Here is a 13,740-nt window from a genome sequence, read left to right on the forward strand (position 1 = left end):
TCACCATCAGTCATGATCACATTCAAAATCAGTGAGTCCATTAATCTATAATATTATCTACAAATAGAAGATAATTATGTGTGCTTGCTATTAGATTGCGTTTCCGCACAACATTTGTATGATAGAGAATTCTATTGTAAAGTGTAAATGGTTTTATTAGACAGTTTAGCAAAAAAATGGTTTTTAATGACATTGAGTAAGGTTGTAGTCTAGGTACAACTAATTTTGTAACTAAACTTTGTCCTATTATAAAAAATAAAAAGTATCGTAAACATTGGATCATTGGACAATAACAATTTTAATTTAATTTTATTTTATTTTACTTGGATGAGCTATATATAGTATATAAACTCCTCGGCATCGAGCTATCACCATCAGTCATGATCACTGAAAGGGGAAAAGTATCTCTTGAGCCCGAATAAACGGATCCATCATTTGCACGGGCCCCCTGTGGACGGACCTGATGTTAACGGGCCGGATATGGACGGGGTGAAGAATGGTGGGCTAGTTATCCATGGGCCTGCTGAGCCCCTAATGAGGGATATTTTGACTCATTCTCATAAAAGCCCAAATAGAGTCCTTGTCTTCGTTGAGAGCTTCAGACGATATCAGTTCAACTTACAAATCTCTTAACATATTCTTTAGTACATATATAATTGCTTTCTTTTATTACTTCAATTTCTTAACGTTTCTGCTTTTACTTCCTTCATATATGTCACTTGAGTTACACTAAAAAGAAATTTTCTTTTCCTTTTTCATATCTTTAGTGTATAATTTCATTATTACATATCTCATACTCAATCTGTTTTTTAATCTACTATATCCCTTACTTGAATGCCTTGATATAACATGATTCTCGCTTCTTCTTCTTCTTCTTCTTTTTTTTTTTTGCTGAATTAACGTTATTAATTATAGCTTGGACTTGTTTATTACTAAACGGTAAATTTTAGTTTTTGTCTACCTACTTCTTCAAATACAATTTCTAACAGACTTTCTATCATTACTTTATCTTATTTAAATATTATTTCTTCATTCAATTATTATTCTTTCTTTAATTCTCCTTTTTTTTTACTCTTTAATTCATTAACAATAAATCTTCATTTTTTCAGTCTTACTTTTCCCATTATAATTTTTAATCTTCAAAATTTTCCATGGTTTTATTTGTTAACCATCTCTACTTTCAATTTAAGAGATTATCCCTTAAATTTTAATTATTAATATCCATTAACTTATCATTATCCTTTTTTTATTTATTTTATTTTATTTTTAAGAATAGACTATATCTAATCTTAATTTTATTTATTTATTTTTATATACAAGATAAAAATTCTATTCTAACATAATCTAAGTGTATATATGTGTGAAAACTCCCTCCTAGATACTTGAACCCTGACTCTTGCCCCTCACACCCCTTAAGCACTTATACTTGTGGAGTGACTATCGTGCCAAATGATTATAGTTTTTTTTATAGTAAAAACTTAGTATTATTAAAAAAATAGGAAGGGTGAAGGTCACACGTTTCTCTCCCATTAAACACACAAAAGTAAAGGCAAACACATACCCATGTTCTCCATCTGACTTGGTTTCTTCTCATCAGAGAGAGAGAGAGAGAGAGAGAGAGAGAGAGAGAGAGAGAGAGAAGAGAGAGAGAGAGAGAGAGAGAGAGAGAGAGAGAGAGAGAGAGAGAGAGGTTTTTTTTGGACCAACTTTGACTGAAAATGCTACTTGGCTGATGCGAATTCTCTAAGACACTTAAATTGAGTAAAAATTCTACTGTAAATTCTCTAGATCAGGTAACCAATCAAGAAAATATTCTTTATAAAAATAACCATTAAATTTGCAATTCTTTTATAAGGCCTATATGAAATTTTTTTACCAATAGGCTTCCATGACAAATTACAATTTCGCGGTAGTTATCCCTATTGTTTCCATGCGGCATCCTAGCAAAGATATTTTTGAGTGCTTGTTTACATCACATAATATTGCTAAATTTATGTCAGTGGAATTGCTACAGTCTCATAAATTAACCACTAGACTAAGATAAGTCAAGACTTTGATCCCAACTACTATTACAAGAAGCAAAAGTGACAAGAAATAGAACATGTCAACTTCTTGAACATAATAAATAAAACATATTTACTTTTGAAAAATAACCTTGAATTCATGAGAATTTCTTAAATCTATAAAGAGAGATTATCTAGAATTCACCAGAGAAAAGAGAGACAAAACGTTTGAATTTCATTAATCTGAATAATTATTGAAAAACGCTTACAAACATGAAGGCCTATTTTAGTTTTGTTGTTATTTTTTATATATTTTATTCTAAGTTTAGCATAACCTAACACAAATTTTGAGAAAAATATATTCTGATAGAATATATCAGAAATTTTCATTTTGCTAATAGAATATATTCCTAAAGTAGAGGTACAAAACACAACCTTATTGTTTATTTATTTATTTTACCTCAACAGTATTTGGTATCCTTTCAATAAATAGAGAAGAAAAAGAACAAAATTCTTTTAATCCTTGTAATCTCTTGATGACTCAAAATGTGAATTAATTAGAGAACGTAATAAATTTTGCTATTCATCAGCACATGATAACTTTAGCAAATCCTTAACATGAATCTCTCTCTGACATTCTCTTTATATATTTTTTGGAAGCTATATTAATGAAATCTCCAAACGCAATGCTGGAAGGATGAATTTGGATGGATTCCTCTTCATTATGCTGCAATCTTTGGCCATGTAGAAGTTGTGAAACTATTTTTGAAAGAAAACATTTCCCTTGCTTACATAGGGGACAGAGAACGCATGTCTACTCTTCACATTTCAGCTAAGGAAGGACATGTTGTAATAAAAACACTCATTGCTGACAATAAGAATCGTACAGCAGTCCATGTAGGCGGAAAGTGGACAAGGAAATACGGTGAAGCTTTTCCTAGAGACATTGGCCTTTCAGTATCTCATAAATGAGCATGATAAAGATGGAAACACACCGTTTCATCTAGCTGCCATGAAAGAGCACTATGAGCTATTAATCATGTTGGCCTATAAGTATAACAGAAGAACCGCTTGGATGGCTTTGAACAAGGACGGAATGAGTACTGTCGACATTATTCAATCAGTTAATAAACGACTCATGTCAAAAGAAAAGGTAAGCCTCGTAGATCTTAAAGAGTAGAAAGAAGATAACCACTAATTCAAAATTGCGAAGTTTGAAAAATGCCATTCTTTTTAATTCCTTCGGAAATATTTATGTTATGAGAGAGCTTCTAAATTGACATTACTAGGAATCCGTTTAATATGAAGAGTAGGTTAATTGACAGTGAGAAGTCATTTCTAATCCGTTTTATTGAAAAAGAGTAATGCTACAAACACAATAAAAAACACAATAATTTTACAACATTCTTAAATTAACATATTAAAAAAATTAAATTGAAAATTGTGGAGAACTCATGAGCAAGTTAGAGAATATTATGAAATTATTATGGCTTTTTGTTGTGCTCATAGCATTATTCATAGTAAAATAGAAAATTATTAAGCTACTACAAATTTTGCTATAAATAACTTACAAAGTGAGATTCCAATTAATGTGATTTGTGCTATTTCAATGATATAATAAATAAAATGACAAAATTTAAGTATAGTTTTTCGATGGGTAGTTAAATTCAATACAATTTAATATGTGTTTGAATTTAGTTGTAAACCATAATATATTGCCTCTAAGTGAAAGACAATATATTTTTTCCTCTCCTCTCTGTAGGAGCTTTTCCTCTCATCTTGGATAAGCTTTTTCTTCTACTTTTGGGTAGTGGATTTTCCCTCCATCACAAGTTGAGCAGTGTGTGGAAATTTTGCTTTCTTTCTTTTTATTATCCTTTTATCGGTCTATACTCTCTATTTGTGTTATTAGACATAATTTGTGAGTGCCCTTTCGAATCCTTTCATGGATTCAGATTTCATAGAAAGGCTTCAAAGTTTCAGTTTGACAGCGAAGGAGGGTGAAGTTAAAAAGGTTTGATTTGATAATCGTGCTAAGATACTCGAGGAGTGTTCTCTAAGTTTGATGGGTCGTTTTCTTATTTTGAAATCAGTTAATATTTAGGTTGCCAAAAATCTCATCCGGTCTTTGTGAAAACTTGGCCAAGACTTGAAGATTACGGATGTCGGCGAGGGGCTATTGCAATTTAAGTTTTCTATGGAGAGCCAATTGGTTTGGGTCCTGAATAATGGCCTATGGAGTTTCGACAACCATTTACTGCTGCTATGATGGTGGGAGAAAGGGATGACGGTTTTTTCGGTGGACTTTAAATTTATACCAATTTAGGCACAAGTTTGGGGATAGCCATTTGACCTCATCAACAAAGATGTAGGAAAGGATATTGGTGGTAGCATTGGGAGAGTCCTGGATGTTGACTGTAAGGCGATTGCTTCAAACTAGGCTCGTTTTCTTCACATTCAAGTAGAATTGCCCTTGGATAAGCCAATTCAGAAGGGTGCTCCTGTGCTTAACCCGGAGGGAGATAAGGTGTGGATTGCATTCTAATATGAACAATTATTGGGACTGTGCTTTAATTGTGGCATGTTAGGCCATGAGGCAAAGGATTGTCTTAATTCAATATAGGCAAAAGTTGGTGAAAGGCCATATGGGGATTGGCTTAGGGTTGGGTTTCGAAGAATAGAAAAACCGAGAGGGAAGAAACATGGTTCACAAACGGGTGATAGTGAAGAGACCGGTGACCAAGCTAGGGAGCCACCACAAACACCAAAACCACGGTGAGGGTTCGTTAAATGACACTTTTGCTAACATGGTAACTGTGGGGGGGGGGGGAAGCCCAACCTTACGTAGTGGGCCTAGGGCCCTATTTGAAGATTACTGTGTGTCCGAAGAGAAGGAACCAGTTGAGATGGAGTCTATCTGGAAGAAAGATACCTGGAAACGAAGGAGGAGTACAATCCGAAGAGGTTACCATTGGTCCGAAGAGGTCTTACTCCTCAAATACAAATAGTCTTGATCAATCAAATGTGTGGAGGTCCGAATGATCTTCCTAGCAACCCCAATGATAAAGATAAGCTCTGGGTATGTTTGGAGATAATAAGAACAAAGAAATATCTAAAGGAAAGCTGCTACTACCGTATTAAATGCATTGCAGCAACTTTTCTGGTCGCATTTATGTGGAGAAGACCCCTAAACAGTGTAACTTAGCTACCGCCACTCACAAAGAGTTAAAAAAGATACATGACGTGACATATATTCAAGTACGTACACAAATGAAGAATAAGTGGACGATGGAGATGATGAGGAAGGATGCTATATAAAGAAGAAGGGCTCCTGAGAAAGGGGGGGGGGAAGAAAAAGATGAGAGAGGAAAAAGAAAAGCTTTACTGTAGCTCTAAGAACTGTAATCACTATTCAATTTATCATAAACCTCTTCGGACTTCAATTCATTTTGTCTTCACGGATATCTTTATGCTGATTTATACTTGGAGGTTGTAATCAACCATTGTTAATTCCATAATCAACCTAACTCTATCACCCACGCTCTACGAATTTATTATTTTGGGCTTGGGCCACAAATCTCAACCCCACAATTGGCACCGTCTGTAGGGAGAGCTTGAGCGAAAATGAAAGAAACAGTTGATAATGGCTGAACTAGGGCAACAACCAGCAGAATCTGGGGCGTCCCAACACATAGACCCTTTTCTCAATTTGGAGCAGAGACAAGATCGTGAAGGTAGCGTGCATACTACGCACCCTGAGCGAAATCAACCATATGGAGGAAGTCACATGTCTTATACAAAGAAGAACAACAACATGCAACTAGAAATTGAGAGGCTAAAGAGGGAGTTGTGCCATGCAAAGAGAAAATGGATTTCTTCGCATTCTGATGAGGATTGGGGTGACAAGCAAGATGTCATTTATGAGCATAGACCTCAAACACCAATCAATGAATCATTTTCCTACGAAGAGGAGCACCGTCGCAAAAGGCAACCTTGAAGCCCATCACGAGGAGGTGTAGGGAATGACGCTATGAGCAAAGCCTTGAAATAAATCTCTAGGTCACCCTTCACGCACAGGATCAAAGGAGCGAGACTTCTTCGACGTTTTAACCAGCCAACCTTTACCATTTATAATGGTAAAATGGACCCTGTGGAGTATGTGAGCCACTTTAATCAAAGGATGGCTATCTACTCCAGAGATGAAGCTCTGATGTGTAAGGTCTTCTGTTAGAATGTGTATCCATGCTAGTGTGTATCACTGCTAGTAGGAGTATACCAATAAAGGATTGTATGGGGTATTGGTAGTTATGTGTACATGACTATATGAGATGCTGCATGGGAAGGCTGGTGAGATGCTAATGAAGCACGCAGGATGAGCTGATGAGCTGGGCAGAGCTGATGAGCTGGGCAGCAGGAGGTGCAGGCATCAAGTAGTGTTGAGTGTTATTGCTTAGTTGGTACAAATGCTGAGCTAGCACTAGTAATGGTACCAAATAAGAAGTTAGTTACTTACGGTTAGTTGGTTAGAGTAGTGACAGCTGATTGACAGCTGGATGGCCGTTAGGCAGTTAGAAGCAGGACTTGGAGAGTGTATTAAAAGGGCTAGGCAGAGAGGAGTTCCATAGACTTGATTCATAATTACAATTCTTACATTCTCTTTGCAAATTCTCTCTAATTCTTCTCTAAATTCATAATCCATTCTCTTTCTCTGTTTCTTGAAATTGATTTCCCTTGAAATCAACTATCCAGCAATTTTGTTCCTAACATTTGGTATCAGAGCTTGGCTTTCCTTAGCCATGGCAGAAACACGTTCAACTACTGCTGCAATTCAGGAGGCTCTGGCTTTATTGAGAACTTCAAGTGATCATCATGATAAGGAGATTGAAGAAATGCGGAGCCATCATGACAAAGAAATTCAGGAAATTCGTGTTATCCAAGGAGTTCATACACGTACAATGAATGAGATGAACCAGCAATTGGCAATCCTGGTGCAGAGAAGTGGACCTGAACAAGGAAGAAGGCCTCAATCTCCAACAATTAGTGAAAACAGGAATGCAAGCTCATCCACAATGACTATGGCTCGCACGATGAGACTGGAATTTCCAAGATTCTTCGGAGAAGATCCCGCAAGTTGGATCTACAGAGCCAATCAATATTTCAGGTACTATAATACACCAGATACTGAAAAATTGATGTTAGCTTCATTCCATATGGATAGTGAGGCTTTAACCTGGTTCCAAGATAGTGAAGAAGTAGGTCTGTTTGGGGATTGGGAGTCACTAGTCCAAGCATTGCATATTAGGTTTGGTGCAACAGCTTATGACGATCCCATGGAAACATTGACTAGATTGAGACAAACCGCTTCAGTATCTCAGTTTAAAACTCAGTTTGAATTGTTATCTAATAGGATTAAAGGTCTATCTGCTACTCACAAGTTGAGCTGCTTTTTGAGTGGGTTAAGGGATGAGATAAGGCTGCCCGTGAGAATGCTGAGTCCTAAATCCTTGAATGAAGCTTTTGGTTTGGCAAAAATTCAAGAAGAATATAATTGGAGTTGCAAGAAGTTTTCCAAGATTCCAGGTGATCAAGGGAAGCCTTCGATTCTAGGAGCTCCTTCAAAGGTTCCTCCTCTGTCAGAATTCAAACCAAGGTTACCTGTTAAGAGGATCTCTCCTGCTCAAATGGAGGAAAGGAAGAAGAAAGGCTTATGTTACAATTGTGATGAAAAATGGATTCCTGGTCATAAGTGCAAAAGTGCTATGTTATTCTTGCTGGATTATGTAGAAATGAATCAAGAAAATTCCAAGTCTAGAGCTCACCTACTTGAATTGGAAGGAAATGGATATGCAGATCAGATGGGACAGGTTGGAGAAGATCAAGAAGGGGCAGAGATTACTTTATATGCATTAAGTGGCACTCCTACTTCAGGAACAATGAGGATCATGGGAAGGATTAACCAGAAGTCCTTTGTGATTTTGGTTGACTCAGGGAGCACTCACAATTTCATTGATGCTGTGCTGGTTTCACAATTGCATATTCAGATAGATACTTCTCAAATTCTGGAAGTAAAGGTTGCTAATGGTGAGGTAATCAAAACTCTAGGTGTGTGTAAGGCAGTACCTATTTTACTGCAAGGGGAGGTATTTTTGGTACACTTACATGTGCTATCAATGGGGGGTTGTGATTTAGTCTTGGGCACTCAGTGGTTGGAAACTTTGGGAGTAATTCAATGGGATTTTAAACTGCTCACCATGAATTTTTCTTATGATCACAAGCAAGTTCAGTTACAAGGGTTGAAGAAGGCTAATTCCCAACTGCAAGATGGTGATGTTTTTTTGAAACAATCAGTGAAGAAGGGGTTGATTCTCCAAATTTCAGTTCAGTTGCAGCCTCAATTGTTGACTGCAGAAAGTCAGTTACCAATACCTGGAGCTGTTGCTGAAGTGTTAAGGAATTACAGAGCTGTGTTTGCTACTCCTGAAGGTCTACCTCCCTTAAGAGATCATGAACATCCTATCACATTGAAGGAGGGAGCTCAAGCTGTATCTCAGAGGCCTTACAGGTATCCCTATTATCAAAAAAATGAAATTGAGAATATTGTTAAGGAGTTGTTGGCAGTGGGGTTTATTAGAAATAGTAACAGTCCCTTTGCTTCACCTGTTCTTCTGGTGAGGAAGGCTGATGGCTCTTGGAGGATGTGTATTGATTATAGAGCCTTGAATCAGGAGACCATTAAAGATAAGTATCCCATACCTGTCATTGATGAATTATTAGATGAACTATTTGGTGCCACTGTGTTTTCTAAGCTGGATTTGAGATCCGGGTACCACTAGATTAGGATGAAGGAAGAAGATATTCCAAAGACAGCCTTTAGAACTCATGAGGGTCACTATGAATTTCTAGTAATGCCATTTGGGTTAACCAATGCACCTTCAACTTTTCAGTCACTTATGAATTCAGTTTTCAAACCTTACTTAAGGAAATTTGTCTTGGTATTTTTTGATGACATACTTGTGTATAGTAAGGATTTGGCTGCTCATGTTGGTCATCTTCAAGTGGTGCTGGAAACCTTGCTGCATCATCAATTGTATGCCAAACAATCAAAGTGTGTGTTTGCTTGTAAGGAGGTAGAATATTTGGGACACTTAATTTCTGGTGAAGGGGTGAAAACTGACCCAAGGAAAACTGCTGCTATGCAGCAGTGGCCCATTCCTCAAGATGTGAAAGCCTTGAGAGGGTTTTTGGGGTTGACTGGATACTATAGGAAGTTTGTCAAAGGGTATGGTTTAATTGCAGCCCCTTTGACTGCCCTATTAAGGAAAGATTCATTTATATGGACTCCTGCAGCCTCACATGCATTTCAATTGCTCAAAGACACTATGTCCAGTCCACCTGTGCTAGCTTTACCTGACTTCAGCAAACCATTTGTTGTGGAATGCGATGCTTTTAGGTTAGGAGTTGGTGCTGTCTTGATGCAAAACCAAAGGCCCATTGCTTTTCACAGTCAAGCTTTGAAGGGCAAGGCACTTGCTCTTTCCACTTATGAAAAGGAGTTGTTAGCTTTAGTAGTAGCTGTGAAGAAGTGGAGGCCTTACCTGCTGGGAAGTCCTTTTGTAATCAAAACAGACCATCAAAGTTTGAAGTACTTGCTGGAACAGAAGATTGGTACCCCTGCTCAGCAAAAGTGGATTACCAAATTACTTGGGTATGCCTTTATAGTAGAGTATAAGCATGGTAAAGAAAACTTAGTTGCTGATGCCCTTTCCAGAATAGACTCTACTGAGAATAGTGATACTGATTGCAGTGGAGTTGGAACTTTATGCATCATCTCCTTCCCTACTCCTAGTTGGCTGGATGATCTCAAAGCTAGTTATGTCACTGATCCTGTCATTCAGTCAACAATTCAGGCCATCAAATCAGGGCAGAATGTTCCAGTGGGATTCACCCTTTGTAATGATTTGCTGTTTTATAAGGGTAGACTATACTTGGGGAGTTCAAACCAGTCCTTGAAGACTCTTGTCTTGCAGCAGGTACATAATAGTCCTTTAGGAGGTCATTTTGGATATTTGAAGTCTTTCCATAGACTTAAAAAGGACTTCTACTGGTCTGGAATGGGAAAAGAGTTGAAAACTTTGGTTAGGGAATGTGATGTATGTCAGAGATTGAAGAGTGAGACCTGTTTTCCTGCTGGATTGTTACAGCCCTTGGTCATTCCAGATAGGCCTTGGCTTGACATTAGTATGGATTTCGTAGAGGGGCTGCCTAAATCTCAACAGAAGTTAGTGGTATTGGTGGTTGTGGACAGATTCACCAAATATGTTCACTTTATTCCATTGTCTCACTCTTATACTGCTGCTAAGGTGGCTCAGTTGTTCATGCAATTCATTTTCAAGCTACATGGACTGCCCTCCACCATTGTAAGTGACAGGGACCCAGTATTTACCTCTAAGTTCTGGTCTGAATTAATGAAATTGCAAGGTATTAGTTTAGCTATGTCCTCTTCTTACCACCCTCAAACAGATGGCCAAACTGAAGTTGTGAACAAAAGCTTGGAACATTACTTGAGGGCCTTTGCTGCTGACAGACCTCAAGCTTGGGTGGATTGGCTTCCCTTGGCAGAGTTCTGGTTCAACACTAATTTTCATTCCTCTCTTAAGCTGACTCCATTTGAAGCTTTGTATGGATATCCTCCTCCTAAGTTTGTAGACTATGTTCCAGGAACTACAAGAGTTGCTGCTGTTGATTCAATATTGCAGGATAGGCAGCAACTGTTTTCATTACTCAAGCACAATCTGGTGGCTGCACAAGAAAGAATGAAGTGGTTTGCTGATAAGAAGAGGGTGGATAGGTCCTTTGCTGTGGGAGATTGGGTGTATCTTAGACTGCAACCTTACAAGCAGTCCTCAATTCAGTCCAAGAAGTTTGGCAAGTTAGCTCCTCGATTTTATGGTCCCTACCAGGTTGTGCAGAAAGTAGGAGAAGTTTCCTATAAGCTTGATTTGCCTGATGGTTCTCAAATCCATCCAGTGTTCCATGTCTCCAATCTCAAAGCTAAATTGGGTGCTTTGGTGGTTCCTAGGCCTACTTTACCTGCTGTGAATATGGATCAGGTTCCTACTCCTGAGCCAGTGGCTGTTTTGGCATCCAGGTCACATCAGCTGAGGAGTAGACTCATCACTCAGGTGCTAGTGCAGTGGCAAGATGAAAGCAAGGATGATGCTATTTGGGAGAATCTTTTTGGGTTACAACAGAAATTTCCTCACCTTGTGGGCAAGGTGTTTTGAAGGGGAGGAGATTGTTAGAATGTGTATCCATGCTAGTGTGTATCACTACTAGTAGGAGTATACCAATAAAGGATTGTGTGGGGTATTGGTAGTTATGTGTACATGACTATATGAGATGCTGCATGGGAAGGCTGGTGAGATGCTAATGAAGCACGCAGGATGAGCTAATGAGCTGGGCAGAGCTGATGAGCTGGGCAGCAGGAGGTGCAGGCATCAAGTAGTGTTGAGTGTTATTGCTTAGTTGGTACAAATGCTGAGCTAGCACTAGTAATGGTACCAAATAAGAAGTTAGTTACTTACGGTTAGTTGGTTAGAGTAGTGACAGCTGATTGACAGCTGGATGGCCGTTAGGCAGTTAGAAGCAGGACTTGGAGAGTGTATTAAAAGGGCTAGGCAGAGAGGAGTTCCATAGACTTGATTCATAATTACAATTCTTACATTCTCTTTGCAAATTCTCTCTAATTCTTCTCTAAATTCATAATCCATTCTCTTTCTCTGTTTCTTGAAATTGATTTCCCTTGAAATCAACTATCCAGCAATTCTGTTCCTAACATCTTCCCTTCCAATCTTGGATCGGTTACAATGAGGTGGTTCAACAGCCTGAAAGCGAACTCTATCAATTCCTTCAAAGAGCTCACTTAAGCATTTGGTTCACTTTTTGTCACATGCCGAAGAGTGGCCAGGCCCTTGTCTTCTCTGCTATCCTTAAGCATGCAGGAGGGTGAGACCCTGAAGGCGTATTCAGATAGGTACTGGGAGATGTTTAATGATATGGAGGGCAACTTTGATGCAATGGCCCTCGACACGTTCAAGCTCGACCTCCCTACTGACCATGGTTTAAGGACGTCCTTATCTGGTAAACTCGTTACTAACATGCGTCAACTTATGGACCATATTGAAAAATATAAAAGAGTTAAAGAAGATCAACAACAAGGGAATGGTAAAGACAAGGTTATCCCCCAGGAGAGGAGGGATTTCAGGTCGGACCGTTACAATAACAACAAACCACGGAGAGATTTCGCTGGGCAATCAGGATCAACAAATCTTCAAGCAGTTAACACTGTATTCAAAGAACCAATGCACCAGGTTTTGGAAAACGTTAAGAATGAACCATTCTTCAAGTGGCCAAACAAGATGGTTGGGAATCCTGAAAGGTGTAACCATAATCTCTATTGCCAATACCACCAAGATTATGGGCATACCACAGAAGATTGCAGAAGTCTGTGGGATCATTTGGACCAACTGGTCTGCGAAGGTAAATTGAGACACCTCTTGCATCACTCCAGCGGTCGAGGAGGTCAGATGAATTCTAAGCCCTAGAGGAATGATTCTTCGAAGCCTCCATTGGGAACTATCAACGTCATCTTCGCCGCACCGAGAAGAACAGGAGCCTGGCCGTCCAAGGTTATGTCAGTAGCCCGGTTACCAGCAAGGGACTTTGGCCAAGATCCAAAGAGAGCTAGACCGGATATCCAACTGGTTTTAGGCTTTTCGGACGAAGACAACATTGGAACCATCCAACCCCATGATGACGCTCTGGTAGTTACCCTCAAAATTGGAGGATATAATGTGAAGAGGGTAATGGTGGACCAGGGGGCTGAACCTAAAACCTGATGACTTAACACCATACAGTTCTCCCCTAGTTAGCTTCGAGGGAAGAATCATCACCCCGAAGGGCCAAATACGGTTACCTATACAGACTGGCTCGGAAGTAGTGGAGGTAGATTTTATTGTTGTAGATGTGTATTCCCCTTATACGGCAATTATAGCCAGACCTTAGCTACATATGCTAGGGGCTGTTTCCTCTACTTTGCATCAAAAAGTTAAATATCCATCCGAATGGCAAGTTTGTGAAATCTGGAGAGATCAATCCTTGGCCAGACAATGCTTGGTGGCTACCATCCAACACAAGCCCAAAATTGAGTCCTCAGCCAGGGCCGAGAGAGATTTATAGTAGTTAAAAAGTCGGGTATCGCCCGACAAAGATCTAGATGAAAGCGTTAGATGTGAGGATATAATAAAAGTTCTAATTTGAGACAATCCCAAAAAGTTCTTTCAAGTCGAATCTCAGATGCCTCTACCAAAAAAAGGAAGAGCTAATAGAGTTCCTTAAGAGAAATCTTTACGTATTTGCCTGGAATGCTTACGAAGCCCTAGGAGTGGATCCGGAATTCATTTGCCATCATCTGAAAGTCAATCCACTGATTATCCCTAAGAAGCAGCCTCCTCGGCACCCATCTAAGGAACATGCAGATGCAGTGAAAGAAGAGGTAATGAAGCTCAAACAAGATGGAGCTATTAAAGAAGTTTTTTATCTCGAGTGGTTAGCAAATATTGTGGTGGTGAAGAAGAAGAGCAGGAGGTGGCGAGTTTGTGTAGATTTCACCGACTTAAATAAGGCTTGTCCTAAGGGTATTCCCTATGCCGAAAATTGATCAATTAGTAGATGCCAC

General features: G+C 38.9%; 1 protein-coding gene across 1 annotated transcript; it reads left to right on the forward strand.

Moving 5' to 3' along the window:
- Nucleotides 1–6,799: 6,799 nt before the first annotated feature.
- LOC112032172 (uncharacterized) lies at nt 6,800–8,836 on the forward strand. Its single transcript, XM_024064936.1, has one exon. It carries the CDS (start codon nt 6,800–6,802, stop codon nt 8,834–8,836), a length of 2,037 nt encoding a protein of 678 aa, XP_023920704.1.
- Nucleotides 8,837–13,740: the final 4,904 nt, after the last annotated feature.

This window comes from Quercus suber, unplaced genomic scaffold, assembly GCF_002906115.3.
Source record: "Quercus suber isolate HL8 unplaced genomic scaffold, Cork oak 2.0 scaffold_797, whole genome shotgun sequence".
Classification (NCBI taxonomy): domain Eukaryota; kingdom Viridiplantae; phylum Streptophyta; class Magnoliopsida; order Fagales; family Fagaceae; genus Quercus; species Quercus suber.